At 48.6% G+C, this 18,585-nt stretch overlaps 2 protein-coding genes across 5 annotated transcripts; both read left to right on the plus strand.

Moving 5' to 3' along the window:
• Positions 1-289: 289 nt before the first annotated feature.
• Positions 290-4,419, plus strand: LOC134730382 (upstream stimulatory factor 1). 2 transcript variants are annotated; one of them, XM_063604335.1, is made up of 10 exons: positions 290-428; positions 814-863; positions 1,026-1,141; positions 1,479-1,580; positions 1,856-2,051; positions 2,291-2,378; positions 2,809-2,867; positions 3,011-3,105; positions 3,351-3,479; positions 3,672-4,419. In XM_063604335.1, the coding sequence occupies exons 1-10, from the start codon at positions 421-423 to the stop codon at positions 3,759-3,761; spliced, it is 933 nt and encodes a 310-aa protein (XP_063460405.1). In that variant the 5' UTR covers positions 290-420; the 3' UTR covers positions 3,762-4,419. The 2 variants fall into 2 exon arrangements, with proteins under 2 accessions (XP_063460405.1, XP_063460407.1); XM_063604337.1 differs by lacking the exon at positions 290-428 and having other exon boundaries at positions 813-863; positions 1,026-1,110.
• A 150-nt stretch (positions 4,420-4,569) lies between these two features.
• On the plus strand, positions 4,570-6,061 carry TSTD1 (thiosulfate sulfurtransferase like domain containing 1). 3 transcript variants are annotated; one of them, XM_003811860.7, is made up of 4 exons: positions 4,570-4,790; positions 4,996-5,118; positions 5,594-5,756; positions 5,843-6,061. In XM_003811860.7, the coding sequence occupies exons 1-4, from the start codon at positions 4,715-4,717 to the stop codon at positions 5,892-5,894; spliced, it is 414 nt and encodes a 137-aa protein (XP_003811908.1). In that variant the 5' UTR covers positions 4,570-4,714; the 3' UTR covers positions 5,895-6,061. The 3 variants fall into 3 exon arrangements, with proteins under 3 accessions (XP_003811908.1, XP_063460419.1, XP_008962499.1); XM_063604349.1 differs by having other exon boundaries at positions 5,035-5,118; XM_008964251.6 differs by lacking the exon at positions 4,996-5,118 and having other exon boundaries at positions 5,843-6,054.
• Positions 6,062-18,585: the final 12,524 nt, after the last annotated feature.

Here is an 18,585-nt window from a genome sequence, read left to right on the forward strand (position 1 = left end):
GTGAGCTGAGATCGCGCCACTGCACTCCAGCCTGGGTGACAGAGAGAGACTCTGTCTCAAAAAAAAAAAAAAAAAGTGTTGTTTCTGTCTTCCAGTATAATTATCCACTCTCCACCAGGAGTTGGAGTGATAATGGAGGGATGGGGAACACTATTTGTAGCCTTGCTTTTTCAATCACTGTAGGCCAGTCCTCAACATCAGTATGGTGGAGGCTGATTGTCCCCTGCAGATGACTGGGTTATTTTCCTGGCTATGTGTTCATGGAACCTAAGTTCTAGAACCAGAGATACTGTTCTGTTTCCTAGACTCATTGCAAACTTCATGATTTCTACCAGGACTTAGCACTCAGGCCTGTGAATCAGGAGATACAAAGACCTCCAAAAAAGGACCAGTTCCTCGGATGTGCCCCCTCACAGAGAGATGAAGGGGTGAGTGAAGAAGAGGTAGGGTCTGGGATGAAAGATGGGTGGCCTGGAAGAATGCAAAATGACCAAGAGCACTGCCTCTGGAGTCAGGCAGACCTGGATTCAGGTTCTACTATATCACTTACTGTGTGATTTGGTTTCTCTATCTATAAAATGGAAGTAGTGCTATCTATCTCGTGGTGCTGTTTTTAGTATTAGATAAGATTACATGTAATGTACTTAGCTTAGTGCTTATGTACATAGTAAACAGTAAACACTAGTTGTTATTCTAACCTAACCCAGCTTCTGTTGGGAATGCCAATGAGTTTGCAGCCATATGTTACTGGGCCAGTGAGTTTCTCATTGACTTCTTCTCATACTCTTCCTTTTGTCCTTTCACCACAAACAGGCAGCAGAAAACAGCTGAAACGGAAGAGGGGACAGTGCAGATTCAGGAAGGTGAGTGCTAGAAACAGAACCAAGACTAAGAACCCATCATGGCCTCCCTTCCTTCCCCACCAGACCATCTCCTGTGCATCCTCCTCCTTTCGTGACATGCAAATGGAACGGGGGTAGAAAGGCAGTTAACTCACAGACTTTTCCTTTGTTCTTTTAATTCAGGTGCAGTGGCTACTGGGGAAGACCCAACCAGTGTGGCTATTGCCAGCATCCAGTCAGCTGCCACCTTCCCTGACCCCAACGTCAAGTACGTCTTCCGAACTGAGAATGGGGGCCAGGTAAGGGAGGGGGCCAGGTGGCTGCAGGTGTTATCTGGGGTTGGGATTGAGGGAGGTAATTGAACATGTCTTGGGGAGACCTGGCTTGGAGGATGAGTTGAAAGAGTGGACTGTTGCAGGGGAGGGAGGTGCTAATACTGGAGTAGAGACTGGTGTGAGGTTAGATGTATGCTGAAACCTCTGTGTGGGGAAAGAAGGGAGAATGGCTGAATCCATGTCTCTGAAGGACTTTGTTTTGGGGCCCTATCCAAGGGAAGCTTTATGAGGGGCCCTAGGATTCCCAACACTTAATCTTTTCTTCTCTCTTCACTCCCTCTGCCTTCCTCTACACTTCTAGGTGATGTACAGGGTGATCCAGGTGTCTGAGGGGCAGCTGGATGGCCAAACTGAGGGAACTGGCGCCATCAGTGGCTACCCTGCCACTCAATCCATGACCCAGGTACAGGGTATGGGCTGGGGAGGTCACTAGAGTTCTGAGAAGTAAGATGAAGAAGGGAATCAGTAGGATGGGGGTGAAGCTAGGAACAGTGAGGCATCTAAGGCTGCCTTGTCCCAAAGCACTAGGCTCTCCTTTTCTGGATGTTTCTCTCTCTCTCTCTCTCTCTCTCTCTCTCCACCCTACCTACCACCCCAAGGGATAGAAGCTGCAGAGTGGTGTAGTGGGAAGAAGTTTTTGACTGTTACCAGAATCAGTTTTCTTGCTCCCCTTCCCAGGCGGTGATCCAGGGTGCTTTCACCAGTGATGATGCAGTTGACACGGAGGGGACAGCTGCTGAGACGCACTATACTTACTTCCCCAGCACGGCAGTGGGAGATGGGGCAGGGGGTACCACATCGGGGAGTACAGCTGCTGTTGTTACTACCCAGGGCTCAGAGGCACTGCTGGGGCAGGCGACCCCTCCTGGCACTGGTGAGATATTGCATGAGGATGCTGGCTGAAAGGGCTAGAATAGGCTGTGGGACATGACTGGTAGGCAGTGAGCCTTCACTCATGACTCTTAGTGATCATTAAGACCTGGACAGGCAGTGAGTCCGGGGCTGCTCTTCTATTAGCATGTTCTTTTTAGAGGAGGGGACCAGGGTCTTCACCTCAGGGCTTGGTGAGGTTCCTACCCATGTCCTGACAGAACCTACCCTGCATCTTCACAGGTCAATTCTTTGTGATGATGTCACCACAAGAAGTACTGCAGGGAGGAAGCCAGCGCTCAATTGCCCCTAGGACTCACCCTTATTCCCCGTGAGTGACCCTTGTTTCTTCTCAGATTCCGTAAGTGGTTTTTTTTTTTTGAGACCTCTGTCACCCAGGCTGGAGTGCAGTGGCATGATCTCAGCTCACTGCAACCTCTGCTTCCAGGGTTCAAGCGTTTCTCATGCCTCAGCCTCCTGAGTAGCTGGAACTACAGACATGTACCACCACCCCTGGCTAATTTTTGTATCTTTAGTAGAGACAGGGTTTCACCATGTTGGCCAGGCTGGTCTCGAACTCCTGACCTCAAGTGATCCGCCTGCCTTGGCCTCCCAAAGTGCTGGGATTACAGGTGTGAGACACCACACCCAGCTACCATAAGTGGTCCTAATACCTGCTAAATCTTGTATAATTCCTTAACCCCAAACTTCAATCATGTATTTTGTCTTCTTACTCTGGCCACCCTGGGCTCTGTTGTCAGGAAGTCAGAAGCTCCCCGGACGACTCGGGATGAGAAACGCAGGGCTCAGCATAATGAAGGTAGGTATGATCTGGGTGGAGCTAGAAGCTGTCTGGTGTGATCTCAGCAGTGATGTCTGAGGGGAGGAGGGATTAGGTAATTTTACCCTGGGACTTGTGGCGAGTTTTCACTGAGTCACCTTGTCCTCCACTTTGCCCCACAGTGGAGCGCCGCCGCCGAGACAAGATCAACAACTGGATCGTGCAGCTCTCCAAGATAATCCCAGACTGCTCTATGGAGAGCACCAAGTCTGGCCAGGTCATGGAAAGACCCTGGTAGTGGGCAGGATGCCTGAATTCTGTCTCCTGGTATTGTTTCCAGAAATGGTAGAGAGAGGGGCACACATGACAGTAGTCTTATCTCTCCCTGAGGTTCCTGTATCCCTGGGAGATATTATACCACCTTCCTTAGATGAAAATGAGGTCCAAAGTGTGAACCTACTTTTGGAAAGCAAGCTGGGTATCAGAAATCCTAGTCCTCATTTTGTTGACCTTATCTTGCAGAGTAAAGGTGGGATTCTATCCAAAGCTTGTGATTATATCCAGGAGCTTCGGCAGAGTAACCACCGCTTGTCTGAAGAACTGCAGGGACTTGACCAACTGCAGCTGGACAATGACGTGCTTCGACAACAGGTCAGACTCCTACCCCCAGTGCAGCCCTTCTCAGTTCTGCTAGCCACTGACCCAGTTTGACACCCTCTACTTTGTTCTCCATGGAGAAGGCTTCATCTTTTCCCCCTCACCAGTGGATGTCTGAATACATTCAGGGGCTTGGAAGTGCCAACTTTACTACCCATTCCCTTTACTGCCTCCTTCCCATGTCAGGTGGAAGATCTTAAAAACAAGAATCTGCTGCTTCGAGCTCAGTTGCGGCACCACGGATTAGAGGTCGTCATCAAGAATGACAGCAACTAACTATGGGGATTCAGGGGCTTTGGGCCCAAGAACTGCAGATAGCCCAGGAGCAACAGCCTAATCCCGTGCCCCTTTCCTTCACTGCCCCACTTCTGGCATGGGACAGGGGGAAGTTCAGAAGGTGTGTCCTTGAACTGAGGCCCTGTGATATGGCGGCCTGCAGTGGTGTGAAACACACAATGTGGACGTGCACTGACAGCCTTGCCCACCCCCACCATGCAGCCCCTGGGCCCTTGTGCTCCTCTTGCACAATGCATGTGCTGTCTCCATGCTGGATACTGGACACACTAAACTCTGGGGCTTGTCCTGTGCTTGCTTAGAGTGCCCAGCAGAGGTTTGCTGACAGGTGATGCTCTGGCTTGCCCCAGGACTCTGGCACTTCCATTGGTTCTTCCTTTCCCTGGAGCTGAGGTTTAGATGTGCACCCTGTGGCTCAGGGGAGCAAGCTTACACAAGAAGTGGGGGAAGGATGTTTAGCAGTGGCTGGTGCCCATGAAGAGGAGATTGGCCAGTGAGAAGCTGAGGCCTATGCAGACATTTCTGGAGCCAGAGAGAACAACAGGCAGGGGCCCACTTGGGGCCTTCCCCCTTGTGGGGGTCGTTTTTTTTTTTTTCTTTTCTTTTTTTTTTTTTTTTAAGATAAAATTGTTCAAAGCCACAGTTGTCTGTTTTTCTTCCTTTTGTGGGCCACGGGCTGGAAGGGAGGGGCACATTGCTCTTCGACCAGTAAGGGCTGTGCCAAGTTCAGGGTGGGGTGCTGCTCCTGCATTTATTACCCGGAGTCCTGGTTCCTGGGCCAGACCGGTGTGTCGTTTTTGGCCCAAGCTAGAGAACGTTAAGGGCTTCTGCGGTGGGTTGGTGCTAGAGGCGCCGCGAACAGGTGCTGCGGGGGCGGCGCGGGAGGCGGTGCCCTTGCTTCCGGATCCGGTCTCAGCTCTGGGAGGGAGCCGGAGATGCTGCAGGCGCCGAGAGGGCGGGCCAGGGCCGCACTCCGGAGACTCGCGGTTGCTACGCGCACCATGGCTGGAGGTACCTGCGGGGGATTCCTGGGGCCGCGGTTCTCTTGGTCCTCTGGGTTGAGGCGTGGCAGGGAGTGGGGTGGCGGAGCGAAGGGGCGTGGCTGAGGGGTCATCGTGCACACCCTACCGGGAGGGGCGCTGCCAGGTGAGGGGATGCCATGGCGGCCGTGACTCCTAGGCCCCCTCTCCTGAAGGCTGTCGCGCCCCTTCCTCAGCGCCCACGGTCTCGCTCCCTGAACTCCGTTCACTCCTAGCCTCCGGCCGGGCCCGGCTCTTCGACGTGCGCTCTCGCGAGGAGGCGGCAGCTGGGACCATCCCAGGGGCGCTCAACATCCCGGGTATAGGGTGGAGAGGGGACGCCCAGGTGGTGGAATAGAGACCATTCAGGAGGTTCTTTGCCAATGGGACCTCATTTAGGATGGAATGGGGAAGGCACTGATTATGGGGGTCCTGCATTCCCGGGAGCCAGCCCTCAGCTTCCGTAGGAAGGACTGATGGGGGGTGGATCTTGGCATCGGAACTGGCCCATCCAGTTTGAGAAGACAGCAGGCGGAGAGGAGAGGGGCAGACCAGCTTCTCTTGACCTCCCCAAGTCTGGACGCCTGAGGGGGCATCCCGCCCCGCCTCCTCACAGCTTGGGGAGTGGCTTGCATTCAAAAGTTGTCGGTTTCTGGTCCTTGAAATTGGGGTGGGGGTAGGGGATGGTTATCATATGTTGTTTGGGGGCCCCCAGGACCCAGCCTTTCCAGGCCCAGCTTCCGAACCTGAGTGCCAAATTGCTGGCTTTCCCTTCTACCCTCTCCACTCCTCCAGTGTCCGAGTTGGAGAGTGCTCTGCAGATGGAGCCAGCTGCCTTCCAGGCTTTATATTCTGCTGAGAAGCCAAAGCTGGAAGATGAGCATCTCATTTTCTTCTGTCAGATGGGCAAGCGGGGCCTCCAGGCCACGCAGCTGGCCCGGAGTCTTGGATACACTGGGTACGGGGAGGTGTGGCTGCTAGCTGGGAGGTGATGGGGACTGCCTGTCATTCCTGTCAGTCTCTCACGCTTCTTTGTCTCCACAGGGCTCGCAACTACGCTGGAGCCTATAGAGAATGGTTGGAGAAAGAGAGTTAGGCAGGAGGCAGCTTACTGATTGCCACCCCCTGGCCCCTTAATGGCCACCTTAACTAAGGGTGTGAACGGGCTGACTTGGTGAATTGGGCAACTCCTTATAGTGTTGTGCACACAAAAGCATCAAATAAAGAACATTTAATCAAAGTATTGGAAGCACTTAATGTGTCAGGTGGACTGAAAACAGTTCTAATCTTTATCTAGACCTCAATTCAGCCCTGGATCATCATTTCGCAGCATTCATCTGCTTCCCCCTAGCACTCCTCACATGCAACATTCTAGCAGTTTCCTGAGAGGCTACAATGTACAGTTCTTCTAGAATAGCTGTTTTCAGCCCAGAATGCACATCAGAATCACCTAGTAGGTTTTTTTGTTTGTTTTATTTTTTAATTCAGAATATGGAGGGTGGAGCCTGAGCATTAGTGGCTTTATGGGCCCCTGGGGTGATTCTCATATACAGCCAGAAGCAGGTACCACTGCTGTAGATCAGAGGTCAGCAAACTATGGCCCCAACTGGCTGTGCTGCTGTGAACTTTGGTTATTGTCTATGGCTGCTTTGTCCATGGATTGAGGAGGTGAAAGGGCAATCTCAGGCCTTTGGGTGAGGGAATGGATGGAACCCTTCATCCCTACTGATGTGTCATGCACAGATTGCAGGTGTGAGGAGCCTTTCCTGTGCCACCAAAACCAGGTTTCGTTTTTTTTTTTTTTTTTTTTTTGAGACAGAGTCTTGCTCTGTCACCCAGGCTGGAGTGCAGTGGCACGATCTCGGCTCACTGCAAGCTCAGTCTCCCGGGTTCACGCCATTCTCCTGCCTCAGGCTCCTGAGTAGCTGGGACTACAGGCGCCCGCCACCACGCCCAGCTAATTTTTTGTATTTTTTTTAGTAGAGACGGGGTTTCACCGTGTTAGCCAGGATGGTCTCGATATCCTGACCTCATGATCCGCCCGCCTCGGCCTCCCAAAGTGCTGGGATTACAGGCGTAAGCCACTGTGCCCGGCCTCAGGTTTCGTGTTTTATCAACACTGATCTCTTATACTGGATTTAACAAATTTAATTGGTTGGCCAGGCACGGTGGCTCACGCCTGTAATCCCAGCACTTTAGGAGGCCAAGGCAGCGGATCACCTGAGGTCAGGAGTTTGAGACCAGCCCGCCCAGCATGGTGAAACCCCATCTCTACCAAAAATTAAAAAATTAGCCAGGTGTGGTGGTGCACACCTGTAGTCCCAGCTACTTGGGAGGCTGAGGCAGGAAAATTGCCTGAACCCAGGAGGCAGATATTGCAGTGAGCTGAGATAGTGCCACTGCACTCCAGCCTGGGTGACAGAGAGAGACTCAGTCTCAAAAAAACCAAAATTTAATTGGTTAAAAAGATGAAATTACACATGCTTACTGAAACAAAATTCAGCACTACACAGTAGGTATATGACTTCCCTCTAGTATAGTGTATAGTTTGATGCATAATACATTTTAAATATTTTCATGGCAGAGTTTTTACTTCTTAAGTTTGATTTTTGGAAAATGTATTCCTTAATCTGTGGAAGAGAAGATTGAGTCAGAAATGAATCCAGTTTTCTGATTTTTCATGCCTCTGAAGAACTTCTTTCAGGCATTTCCTGCATTCCTTGCCTGTCTCTCACCTCCTTTTCTTCCCTTCTGCCTTCTCTACTATACCCAGCCCTCCTACATTCATTCATTCATTTATTTATTTTTGAGACGGAGTTTTGCTCTTGTTGCCCAGGCTGGAGTGCAATGGCGTGATCTCAGCTCACCGCAGCCTCTGCCTCCCGGGTTCAAGCAATTCTCCTGCCTCAGCCTCCCGAGTAGCTGGGATTACAGACATGCGCCACCATACCCAGCTAATTTTGTGTTTTTAGTAGAGACGAGGTTTCACCATGTTGGTCAGGCTGGTCTTGAACTCCCGACCTCAGGTGATCCGCCTGCTTCTGCCTCCCAAAGTACTGAGATTACAGGAGTGAGCCACCGCACCTGGCCCCTCCTACATCTTTTATCTCACAGTATGCACTCCATACACAATGAAATCTGCTATTCCTCTGGGATCTCCAGCTTCCCTGTCACAGAGCTATCCCACTTTCTCCCTGGGCTCATCTTACCACATTACTGTCTGAGTTTAGCCAGACATTGTTGAATTTGGAGATAAAGTTGAAATACATGAAAGAGTCTAACCGAGAGTCTGGCAAATAGTGTCAGTTACCCTTTCCCCAAATACCCAAAACGTTTTGGTTTTCAGAAAGGTTGGGAAGTTTCTTCTGGGGCCTATTTCCTTCTTTGTTTTGTCTTAAGTCTTCTAGTCTTCTGTTTTCCCCTCCACAGGTCTTTATTATAATTTGGTTATAGCATTTTATTATTATTATTGAGGCATAATTTACTTAACAATAAAACGCACAATTCTTGGCCCAGTATGGTGGTTCATGCCTGTAATCCTAGCACTTTGGGAAGCCGAGGCGGGCAGATCTCTTGAGGCCAGGAGTTCAAGACCAGCCTGGCCAACATGGTGAAACCCTGTCTCTACTAAAAATACAAAAATTAGCTAGGCCTGGTGGTGCTCGCTTGTAGTCCCAGCTACTCTGGTGGCTGAGGCATAGGCATGAGAATTGCTTGAACCCAGGAGGCAGAGGTTGCAGTGAGCCGAGGTCACGAGACTGTACTCCAGCCTGGGCGACAGAGCGAGACTCTGTCTCAAAAAAAAAAAAAAAAAAAAAAAAGAGCACAATTTTTTTTTTTTTACCCTATGGTTGGCAGTTTATTTTAAAAAAACAATGCCCCAGTTATCACAGTTTCTTTTTAGTCCATTTTCCATAACAAAAGAAGCTACACAAAATTTGGAGGAAGATACTGTCCTTGCAGACTGACACAGTCTGCAAGAGGGGTCATGAATAATAATGATTTCAAAGCCCCTACTTTAACTCCTGAATTGGGCAAAGAATAAATGGCAATATAAGAATGAATTTTGTTTGCAACAATATCATAATATAGCATTATTACAGTGCAGTGGTTGTAATTAAGTTCACAATAAAATATTCTTAACCCAAACACCAGACAAACTAAAATCACTAGACTGCTCATGAACTGAAATGATCAGTGCAAGCAGTTGTTGTCTCAGTAATGAAAACCAAAATCGGAAAGGCTTTTCTGGCAGGGAGTCTCTGACATGAACGGCCCCCTCTCTGTTCAGTGAGGCCCAGGCGCCCTCACTTGGAGTCTTGGTCTTTCTTTTAATCTAAAAGGGCAGAACAGAGCCCCAGCTTTTTCAGTTCTTTCACCAGGTACCCATTCTAGTACATATGCATAAGAATGTCACAGCCCCCCACAAACTCGCCATTGAGGTATCCATTGAGGATAGTGGGCCAGTTGGAATAGTCTTTTTTGTTTTTGAGACACAGTTTCGCTCTTGTTGCCCAGGCTGGAGTGCAATGGGGCGATCTCAGCTCACTGCAACCTCTGCCTCCCGGGTTCAAGTGATTCTCCTGCCTCAGCCTCCCGAGTAGCTGGGATTACAGACATGTGCCACCATGCCTGGCTAATTTTGTATTTTTAGTAGAGATGGGATTTCTCCATGTTGGTCAGGCTCGTCTCAAACTCCCACCCTCAGGTAATCCGCCCAGTCTCAAACTCCCACCCTCAGGTAATCCGCCCACCTCAGCCTCTCAACGTGCTGGGATTACAGGCGTGAGCCACCGCACTCGACTGGAATAGTCTTTTATTTATTTATTTATTTATTTATTTATTTATGAGACAGTTTCACTCTTGTTGCCCAGGCTGGAGTGCAAGGGTGCGATCTTGGCTCACCACAACCTGCGCCTCCTGGGTTCAAGTGATTCTCCTGCCTCAGCCTCCTGAGTAGCTGGGATTATAGGCATGTGTCACCACGCCCAGCTAATTTTGTATTTTTAATAGAGACGGGTTTTCTCCATGTTGGTCAGGCTGGTCTCGAACTCCCGACCTCAGGTGATCCACCCACCTTGGCATCCCAAAGTGCTGGGATTACAGGCGTGAGCCACCGTGCCCGGCCAAAATGCACAATTCTTAAGCATTCAATTCACTGAATTTTGAATATACTCACTTGTAACCACCATCCTAAACACAATCTTGAACACGGAAATCCCCAGAATATCTCTAGGTGGCCTTTTCTAGTCAATCCCACCCTACCCCCTTTCTAGGTAACCACTTTATCTTTTATCACCATAAAGTAGTTTTTAGCCAGGTGTGGTGACTCACGCCTATAATACCAGCACTTTGGGAGGCTGATACAAGAGGATTGCCTGAGGTAAATAGTTCAAGACCAGCCTGGGCAACATAGTATGACCTCATCTTTGCAAAAAATTAGCTGGGTGTGGTGGTGCACGCCTGTAGTCCCAGCTACTTAGGAGGCTGAGGCAGGAGGATTGCTTGAGACCAGGAGGTTGAGACTGCAGTGAGCCATGATTATGCACTGCACTCCAGTTTGTGTGACAGAGTGAGACCCTGTCTCAAAAAAAAAAAAAAAAAAAAAAGTAGCCATTTGCTTTCTTCAGGTGTTTTTTTGAGACGGAGTCTGGCTCTGTCACCCAGGCTGGAGTGCAGTGGTGCAATCTTGGCTCACTGTAAGCTCCACCTCCCGGGTTCAAGTTATTCTCCTGCCTCAGCCTCCCGAGTATCTGGGACTACAGGCGCCCACCACCATGCCCAGCTAATTTTTGTATTTTTAGTAGAGATGGGGTTTCACCATATTGGCCAGGCTGGTCTCGAACTCCTGACCTTGTGATCCGCCTGCCTCCCAAAGTGCTGGGATTACAGGCGTGAGCCACCACGCCCAGCTGCTTTCTTCAGTTTTATAACTGATGAGGTTTAGAGAGAATCCTGGAAGTAAACGGACCTGGCTCATTACATAACCATGCCCTCTGGCTTGATCAACATTAAGAGAACATTCCTCTTTCTCCTTCATTAGCTGTTTGGTTCATAACCCCGATAGGCTGTTCCAAGCCATTACCTTGCCTTTTAAAATTCTCTTTCCCTTTCCTCACAACTATTTCAGCAGGTGAGGTTGAAGTCTTGGAGTTTACCAGCTATATGCACTTCTCTTGCCTTACACCTTCCTTTTCATACTAAATTAAACTCTGCCCTTTCATCCTGTATCTCTCCCACGTTTATATTTACCACAAACGTGTGTCATCATTTCTATTACACCACATTTTTCTTGTTCATTTGTTTGTCTCTCCTAATTGATTGTGAGTTTCTCAAAGGGACGGACTGGCTTTCACTTTCTTACCTCCAGTGCCTCAAACATGACTTCTCAGTAGGTGTCTGCTGAGCCTCACTAGCCTTCCGACCTTCAGAATCTTCTAATTTCAGCCTTTCTGAAGAATCACTGCCTGCCTGATCTTAAAATAACATTTTTATCTTAGTCAGAATTGATAATTTATAATAGGTCCTTGTTGTCTAGTGGCTCAAGCACTTGTCTCAGCCTGGCCTTTTGAGCAATCTGTAGTCTAGATCTGGTGTCACCTTGCCTTTCCAAATTTATCTTCCAGTGGCTGCTCCCCACAAGCTGGTTTTCTTCGTGTCCTAAGTAGGCCCTACTCCTTCCTGGCCCTGGCCTTTACTTGCCATTTTCCCTGTTTGGGAAGTTTCCAGTCTCCTTTGTACCACTCTGAATTTCACAAGAATTAGCAGAATTTTTTTGGCATGAGACTTGTTGTTTTCATCAAGATGGCTTTTAAACTGAAGGAGAGGGGAGAAAAATAACCAGATAAAATTATATAGCTGAATTCCATGAAGGACATAAGACACGGGAAAAATGGATAAAGTATGTACCTCTATTGTAGCACTTATCACATTGCATGGTTCTTCCCACTTTAGACTGAGCTTTCTAGACCAGCTTATTGAAGTGGGTGGGGGTGAGGGGGAGCAAAATAGCCTGAGCTCTCTAAGAGGAGGGACTTTATTTTATTATTGTATGGCCAACAGTAAAACTATAACCTGGCATATGAAAGGTACTCAGTAGGAAAATATATACTGTATGATATGAATCATTTAAAAAGTGTTGAGATTTGCTTTATGGCCAGTTTTTGTAAATGGTCACTGAACACTTGAAAAGAAGGTGTATTCTGCAGCTTTTGGGTGCAGTGTTCTATATATGTCGGTTAGGTCCAATTTACTAAATTATGTTGTTCAAATCTATCTCTTTTTTTTTTGGCCTTCCTTCTCCCTTCCCTCCCCTCCCCTCCCGTTCCTTTTCCTTCCCTTTTTCTTTCTTTCTCTCTCTCTCGTTTTTTTTTTTTGAGACAAGGTCCTGCTATGTTGCCCAGGCTGGTCTTGAACTCCTGGGCTCAAGCAGTCCTCCCACCACAGCCTCCCAAAGTGTTGGGATTACAGGCATGAGCCACTGAACCTGGCCCAAATCTATCTCTCTACTGATTGTTTTTTTCTGCTTGTTCTACCAGTTACTTACAGAGGTGTATTTAAATATCTCACTATGATTTGGATTTGACCATTTTTCTTTTTAGTTCTGTTCAGTTTTACTTTATATATTTTGGAGGCTATGTTATTTGATGTATACAAATTTAGAATTGTTATGCTTCCCTCCTGGATTGATCCCTTTCTCACTGTGTCCCTCTTTATCCCTGGGGATGCTTCCTACCTTCAAATCCATTTTATCTGCTATTAGTACAACTATACCACTTTGATTTTGGTTAGTATTTACATGAGAAATAATAGATCATGCCTCCTGAAATTCATATTAACCAAAGGAAAAAAAAACCACTAAGCACAGTTAGACACAAGAAATAGACTACAGCAAAACAGATTTTTAAAATTCAAAGAAAATACATGTTGAGCTCATGGCCAGAGACTTTAAAGTGAAGATAAGCCAAGAAAATGGAAAATCCTAAGAAACGAGGCCTGATGGTATTTCCCAATAAGAAATCCTTCCAGCTCATTCTACTAGCATTTCCATTCCTAATCATATGCTTGAACCTATCAAATCCTTCAATTAATTGACCTTACCAAATTTTTACAACTTTCCTCATGCCCATATTTTCCTCCTAATTGAGTTTAGATTCTATACATGATTCGTAATTGTCATCATTCCTTTGCATAACTAGGAATATACTTATTAAGAAAGTTCAAGACCTGTATGAAGAAAGTGGTAAAAATACAATAAAAAGACCTAAAATTAGACTTGTAAAAATGAAAAGACTGGGCTGGGTGCGGTGGCTCACACCTGGAATCCTAGCACTCTGGGAGGCCGAGGTGGGTGGATCACTTGAGGTCAGGAGTTCAAGACCAGCCTGGCCAACATGGTGAAACCCTGTCTCTACTGAAAATACAAAAATTGGCCAGGCGTAGTGGTGCATGCCTGTAATCCCAGCTACTAGGGAGGCTGAGGCAAGAGAATCGCTTGAACCCAGGAGGTGGAGGTTGCAGTGAGCTGAGATCGTGCCACTACATTCCAGCCTGGGCGACAGAGCGAGACTCTGTCTCAAAAAAAAAAAAAAAAAAAGAAAAGACTTAAAAGGTTCTTGGATAGGAAGACTCAACTTTGTAAATATATCATGATGTTTAGTTGAAAACAAGAATAACCAGAAAAGCTTGAAAAAGAACATCAATGAGGGGCATCAAGCCCCACCAGCTATTCATATATATCAAGCTTGTCCAACCCACGGCCTGTGGGCCACACATGGCCCAGGACAGCTTTGAATACAGCCCAACACAAATTCATAAACTTTATTTATTTTTTTTTTAGTATTTATTGATCACTCCTGGGTGTTTCTCAGAGAGGGGGATTTGGCAGGGTCATAGGACAATAGTGGAGGGAAGGTTAGCAGATAAACATGTGAACAAAGGTCTCTGGTTTTCCTAGGCAGAGGGCCCTGCCGCCTTCCGCAGTGTTTGTGTCCTTGGGTAGTTGAGATTAGGGAGTGGTGATGACTCTTAACGCATCACCTAGGTATGCTGCCTTCAAGCATCTATTTAACAAAGCACATCTTGCACCGCCCTTAATCCATTTAACCCTTAGTGGACACAGCACATGTTTCAGAGAGCACGGGGTTGGGGGTAAGGCTATAGATTAACAGCATCCCAAGGCAGAAGAATTTTTCCTAGTGCAGAACAAAATGGAGTCTCCTATGTCTACTGCTTTCTACACAGACACAGTAACAATCTGATCTCTCTTTCTTTTCCCCACATTTCCCCCTTTTCTATTCGACAAAACCGCCATTGTCATCATGGCCCGTTCTCAATGAGCTGTTGGGTACACGTCCCAGACGGGGTGGCGGCCGGGCAGAGGGGCTCCTCACTTCCCAGACGGGGCTGCCGGGCAGAGGGGCCCCCCCACCTTCCAGACGGGGTGGCGGCCAGGCAGAGGCGCCCCCCACCTCCCGGACGGGGCGGCTGGCCGGGCGGGGGCTGCCCCCCACCTCCTGGCCGGGGAGGCTGGCCGGGTGGGGGCTGCCCCCCACCTCCCGGATGGGGCGGCTGCCGTGCGGAGGGGCTCCCCACTTCCCAGATGGGGCAGCTGCCGGGCGGAGGGGCTCCTCACTTCTCAGGGCGGCGGGTCAGAGACGCTCCTCACCTCCCAGACGGGGTGGCGGCGGGGCAGAGACACTCCTCAGTTCCCAGACGGGGTCGCGGCCGGGCAGAGGCTTTCTTCACATCTCAGAAGGGGCGGCGGGGCAGAGGCACTCCCCACATCCCAGATGATGGGCGGCCAGGCAGAGACGCTCCTCACTTCCTAGACGGGATGACGGCCGGGAAGAGGCTCTCCTCACTTCCCAGACTGGGCGGCCGGGCAGAGGGGCTCCTCACATCCCAGACGAAGGGCGGCCAGGCAGAGACGCTCCTCACTTCCTAGACGGGGTGGCGGCGGGGCAGAGGCTGCAATCTCGGCACTTTGGGAGGCCAAGGCAGGCGGCTGGGAGGTGGAGGTTGTAGCGATCTGAGATCACGCCACTGCACTCCAGCCTGGGCAACATTGAGCACTGAGTGAGCGAGACTCCGTTTGCAATCCCGGCACCTCGGGAGGCCGAGGCTGGCAGACCACTCGCGGTCAGGAGCTGGAGACCAGCCCGGCCAACACGGCGAAATCCTGTCTCCACCAAAAAATACGAAAACCAGTCAGGTGTGGCGGCGCGCCTGCAATCCCAGGCACTCAGCAGGCTGAGGCAGGAGAATCATGCAGGGAGGCTGCAGTGAGCCGAGATGGCGGCAGTACAGTCCAGCCTCGGCTCGGCATCAGAGGGAGACCGTGCAAAGGGGAGACGAGGACCGTGCAAAGGGCAGAGGCAGAGGCAGAGGCAGAAACTTTCTTAAAACATTATAAGATTTGTGTGTGTGTGTGTGTGTGTGTGTGTGTGTGTGTGGCAGAGGCATAAACTTTCTTAAAACATAAGATGTGTGTGTGTGTGTGTGAGTCTGGAGTGCAGTGGCACAATCTTGGCTCACTGCAACCTCTGCTTCCTGGGTTCAAGTGATTCTCCTGCTTCAGCCTCTCGAGTAGCTGGGACTCCAGACACTTGCCACAATGCCCACCTAATTTTTGTATTTTTAGTAGGGACACGGTTTCCCCATTTTGGCCAGACTGGTCTCAAACTCCTGACCTCAAATAATCCACCTGCCTTGGCCTCCCAGAATGCTGGGATTACAGGTGTGAGCCACTGCACTCAGCCAGTGTTAGTGTATTTTATGTGTAGCCCAAGACAATTCTTCTTCCAGTGTGGCCCAGGGAAGCCAAAAGATTTGACTCCCCTGAATATATGATTCATTAGCTGGGCTTGGTGGTACATAACTCTAGTCCCAGCTACTCAGAAGGCTGAGGTGGGAGGATTGCTTGGGACTGGGAGTTTGAGGCTAGCCTGGACAACATAGTGAGACCCCTGCCTCTAAATAAATAAATGAATGAAATGAAATGAAATAAATTCTTAGTAATTAAAACAACGTGAATGGATATACAGATGGGTTTTGTAACCCATACGCTATACTAAGATAAATTTCAAATGGATGAAAGATTGAAAGTAAAAAATGTCGGCTGGGCATGGTGGCTCATGCTTGTAATCCCAGCACTTTGGGAGGATGAGGCGGGCAGATCACTGAGGTCGGGAGTTCGAAACCAGCCTGACCAACATGGAGAAACTTTGTCTCTACTAAAAAAATACAAAATTAGCTGGGCGTGGTGGCGCATGCCTATAATCCCGTCTACTCAGGAAGTTGAAGCAGGAGAATTGCTTGAACCCAGGAGGTGGAAGGGTGGGCCGAGATTGCACCATTTCACTCCAGCCTGGGCAACAAGAATGAAACTTCATCTCAAAAAAAAAAAAAAAAAAAGGCCGAGTGTGGTGGCTCACACCTGTAATCCCTGCACTTTGGGAGGCCGAGGCAGGTGGATCACGAGGTCAGGAGATTGAGACTATCCTGGACAACATGGTGAAACCCCATCTATACTAAAAATACAAAAATTAGCCAAGCGTGGTGGTGCACGCCTGTAATCCTAGCTACTTGGGAGCCTGAGGCAGGAGAATTGCTGGAACCCGGGAGGTGGAGGTTGCAGTGAGCCGAGATCCCACCACTGCACTCCAGCCTGGGTGACAGAGTGAGACTCTGTCTCAAAAAAAAATTAGCCAGGCATGGTGACAGGCACCTGTAGTCCCAGCTACTTGGGAGGCTGAGGCAGGAGAATGGCATGAACCCGGGAGGCGGAGCTTGCAGTGAGCAGAGATCGCACCACTGTACTCCAGCCTGGGCGACAGAATGAGACTCCGTCTAAAAAAAAAAAAAAAAAAAAAGAAGGCAAAAATGTAAACTATTAAGAAGAAGACCTCTGGTATGGTTTGGCTGTGTCGCCACCAAAATCTCATGTTGAATTGTAGCTCCCATAACTACCACATGTTGTAGGATGGACCCGGTGGGAGATAATTGAATCATGGGGACAGGTCTTTCCTATGCTATTCTCATGATAGTGAATACATCTTACAAGATCTGATGGTTTTATAAAGGGGAGTTCCCCTACACAAGCTCTCTTGCCTGCTGCCATGTAAGACGTGACTTTGCTCCTCATTTGCCTTCTGCCATGATTGTGAGACATCCCCAGCCATGTGGAACTGTGAGTCAATTAAACCTCTTTCCTTTATAAATTACCCAGTCTCACGTATGTCTTTATTAGCAGCATGAGAACAAACTAGTACAAACTCTTTCATTACCTTAAAGTGGTGAAAATATTTCTAACTATGACTCAAAATTTAGAAGCCATAAAAGGCTGATAAAGAACAAAACAAACAAGCCAAAGCCTTCTGCATGGGAAACACACACGTCTGCAGAAGTCAAGCCAAAAGAGAAACAGCAAACTGGGGAAATCAATTCAGAGCATACGCAAATAGCTAATTCCTTGGATATATAAAGAACATGTACAAATGGATCAGAAAAAACAACTATCCTAATTAAAAAATGAGCAAAGCATATGAAGGGACAATTCACAGAATGCCACTGGCTCTCTTTTTTTTTTTTTTTGGAGAGACAGTCTTGCTCTGTCACCCAGGCTGGAGTGCAGTGGCATGATCTCGGCTCACTGCAACCTCCACCTCCCAGGTTCAAGTGATTCTCCTGCCTCAGCTTCACAAGTAGCTGGGACTACAGGCATGCACCATCATGCCCAGCTAATTTTTGTATTTTTTAGTAGAGACAGGGTTTTACTATATGTTGGCCAGGCTGGTCTTGAACTCCTGACCTCAGGTGATCCATCTGCCTCGGCCTCCCAAAGTGCTGGGATTATAGTCATGAGCCACTGCACCCAGACACAACTGGCTCTTAATCCAGGGAGATGCTCAGGTCACTTGTAATAAGAGATATGCAATTTTTTTTTTCCTGTTTTTTTTTTTTTTTGAGACGGAGTCTCCCTCTGTCACCCAGGCTGGAGTGCAGTGGCACAATCTTGGCTCACTGCAACCTCCGCCTCCTGGGTTCAAGTGATTCTTCTGTCTCAGCCTCCCAAGTAGCTGGGACTACGGGCGCCCGCCACTACGACTGGCTAATTTTTGTATTTTTAGTAGAGACGGGGGTTTTACCATATTGGCCAGCCTGGTCTCGAACTCCTGACGTGATTTACCTGCCTTGGCCTCCCAAAGTGCTGGGATTACAGATGTGAGCCACCACGCCCAGCTTCTAACACACTTCTCTAGTGTGTATCCTTTTTTTATGAGACAGAGTGTCACTCTGTAACCCAGGCTGGAGTGTAGTGGTGCTATCTCTGCTTACTGTAACCTCTGTCTCCTGGGTTCAAGTGATTCTTGTGCCTCAGCCTCCCGAGTAGCTGAGATTACAGGCGTGAGCTACCACGCCCAGCTAATTTTTATACTTTTAGTAGAGACGGGGTTTTGCCTTGTTGGTCAGGCTGGTCTTGAATTCAAGTGATCCGCCTGGCCTGGCCTCCCAAAATGCTGGGATTATAGGTGTGAGCCACTGAGCCCAGTCACTAGTGTGTACCTTTTCAGTCTCCACTTCTCCCTACTCTCTAGATTTCCTAAACTTCCTTTTTCCTCTGCACTCTAAGCTAATGAGTTTACCTCTGAAGAAATCAAAGAAATCGCCATTATCTTCTCACCAACAAATCTACAAGCTGTACCACATGCTTCTCTCGTTGTGGTGGCTAGTTTTCTCTGCTTTCTTTTAACCCTCAACTTGAGCTCAGGATGCCATCTCTTCTC

Source organism: Pan paniscus, chromosome 1, assembly GCF_029289425.2.
Source record: "Pan paniscus chromosome 1, NHGRI_mPanPan1-v2.0_pri, whole genome shotgun sequence".
NCBI classification, from domain to species: Eukaryota; Metazoa; Chordata; class Mammalia; order Primates; family Hominidae; genus Pan; species Pan paniscus.

What these genes read in the sequence shown, in the direction of transcription:
- LOC134730382 (XM_063604335.1), top strand. An exon ending in GACAGTGCAGATTCAGGAAG is followed by an intron (nt 864 to 1,025) that starts GTGAGTGCTAGA and finishes CTTTTAATTCAG; the next exon opens with GTGCAGTGGCTACTGGGGAA. An exon ending in CAGGGCTCAGCATAATGAAG is followed by an intron (nt 2,868 to 3,010) that starts GTAGGTATGATC and finishes TTTGCCCCACAG; the next exon opens with TGGAGCGCCGCCGCCGAGAC.
- TSTD1 (XM_003811860.7), top strand. Translation starts at nt 4,715, where the DNA reads ATGCTGCAGGCGCCGAGAGGGCGGGCCAGGGCCGCACTCCGGAGACTC. An exon ending in TACGCGCACCATGGCTGGAG is followed by an intron (nt 4,791 to 4,995) that starts GTACCTGCGGGG and finishes CCCCTTCCTCAG; the next exon opens with CGCCCACGGTCTCGCTCCCT. An exon ending in CGGAGTCTTGGATACACTGG is followed by an intron (nt 5,757 to 5,842) that starts GTACGGGGAGGT and finishes TTGTCTCCACAG; the next exon opens with GGCTCGCAACTACGCTGGAG.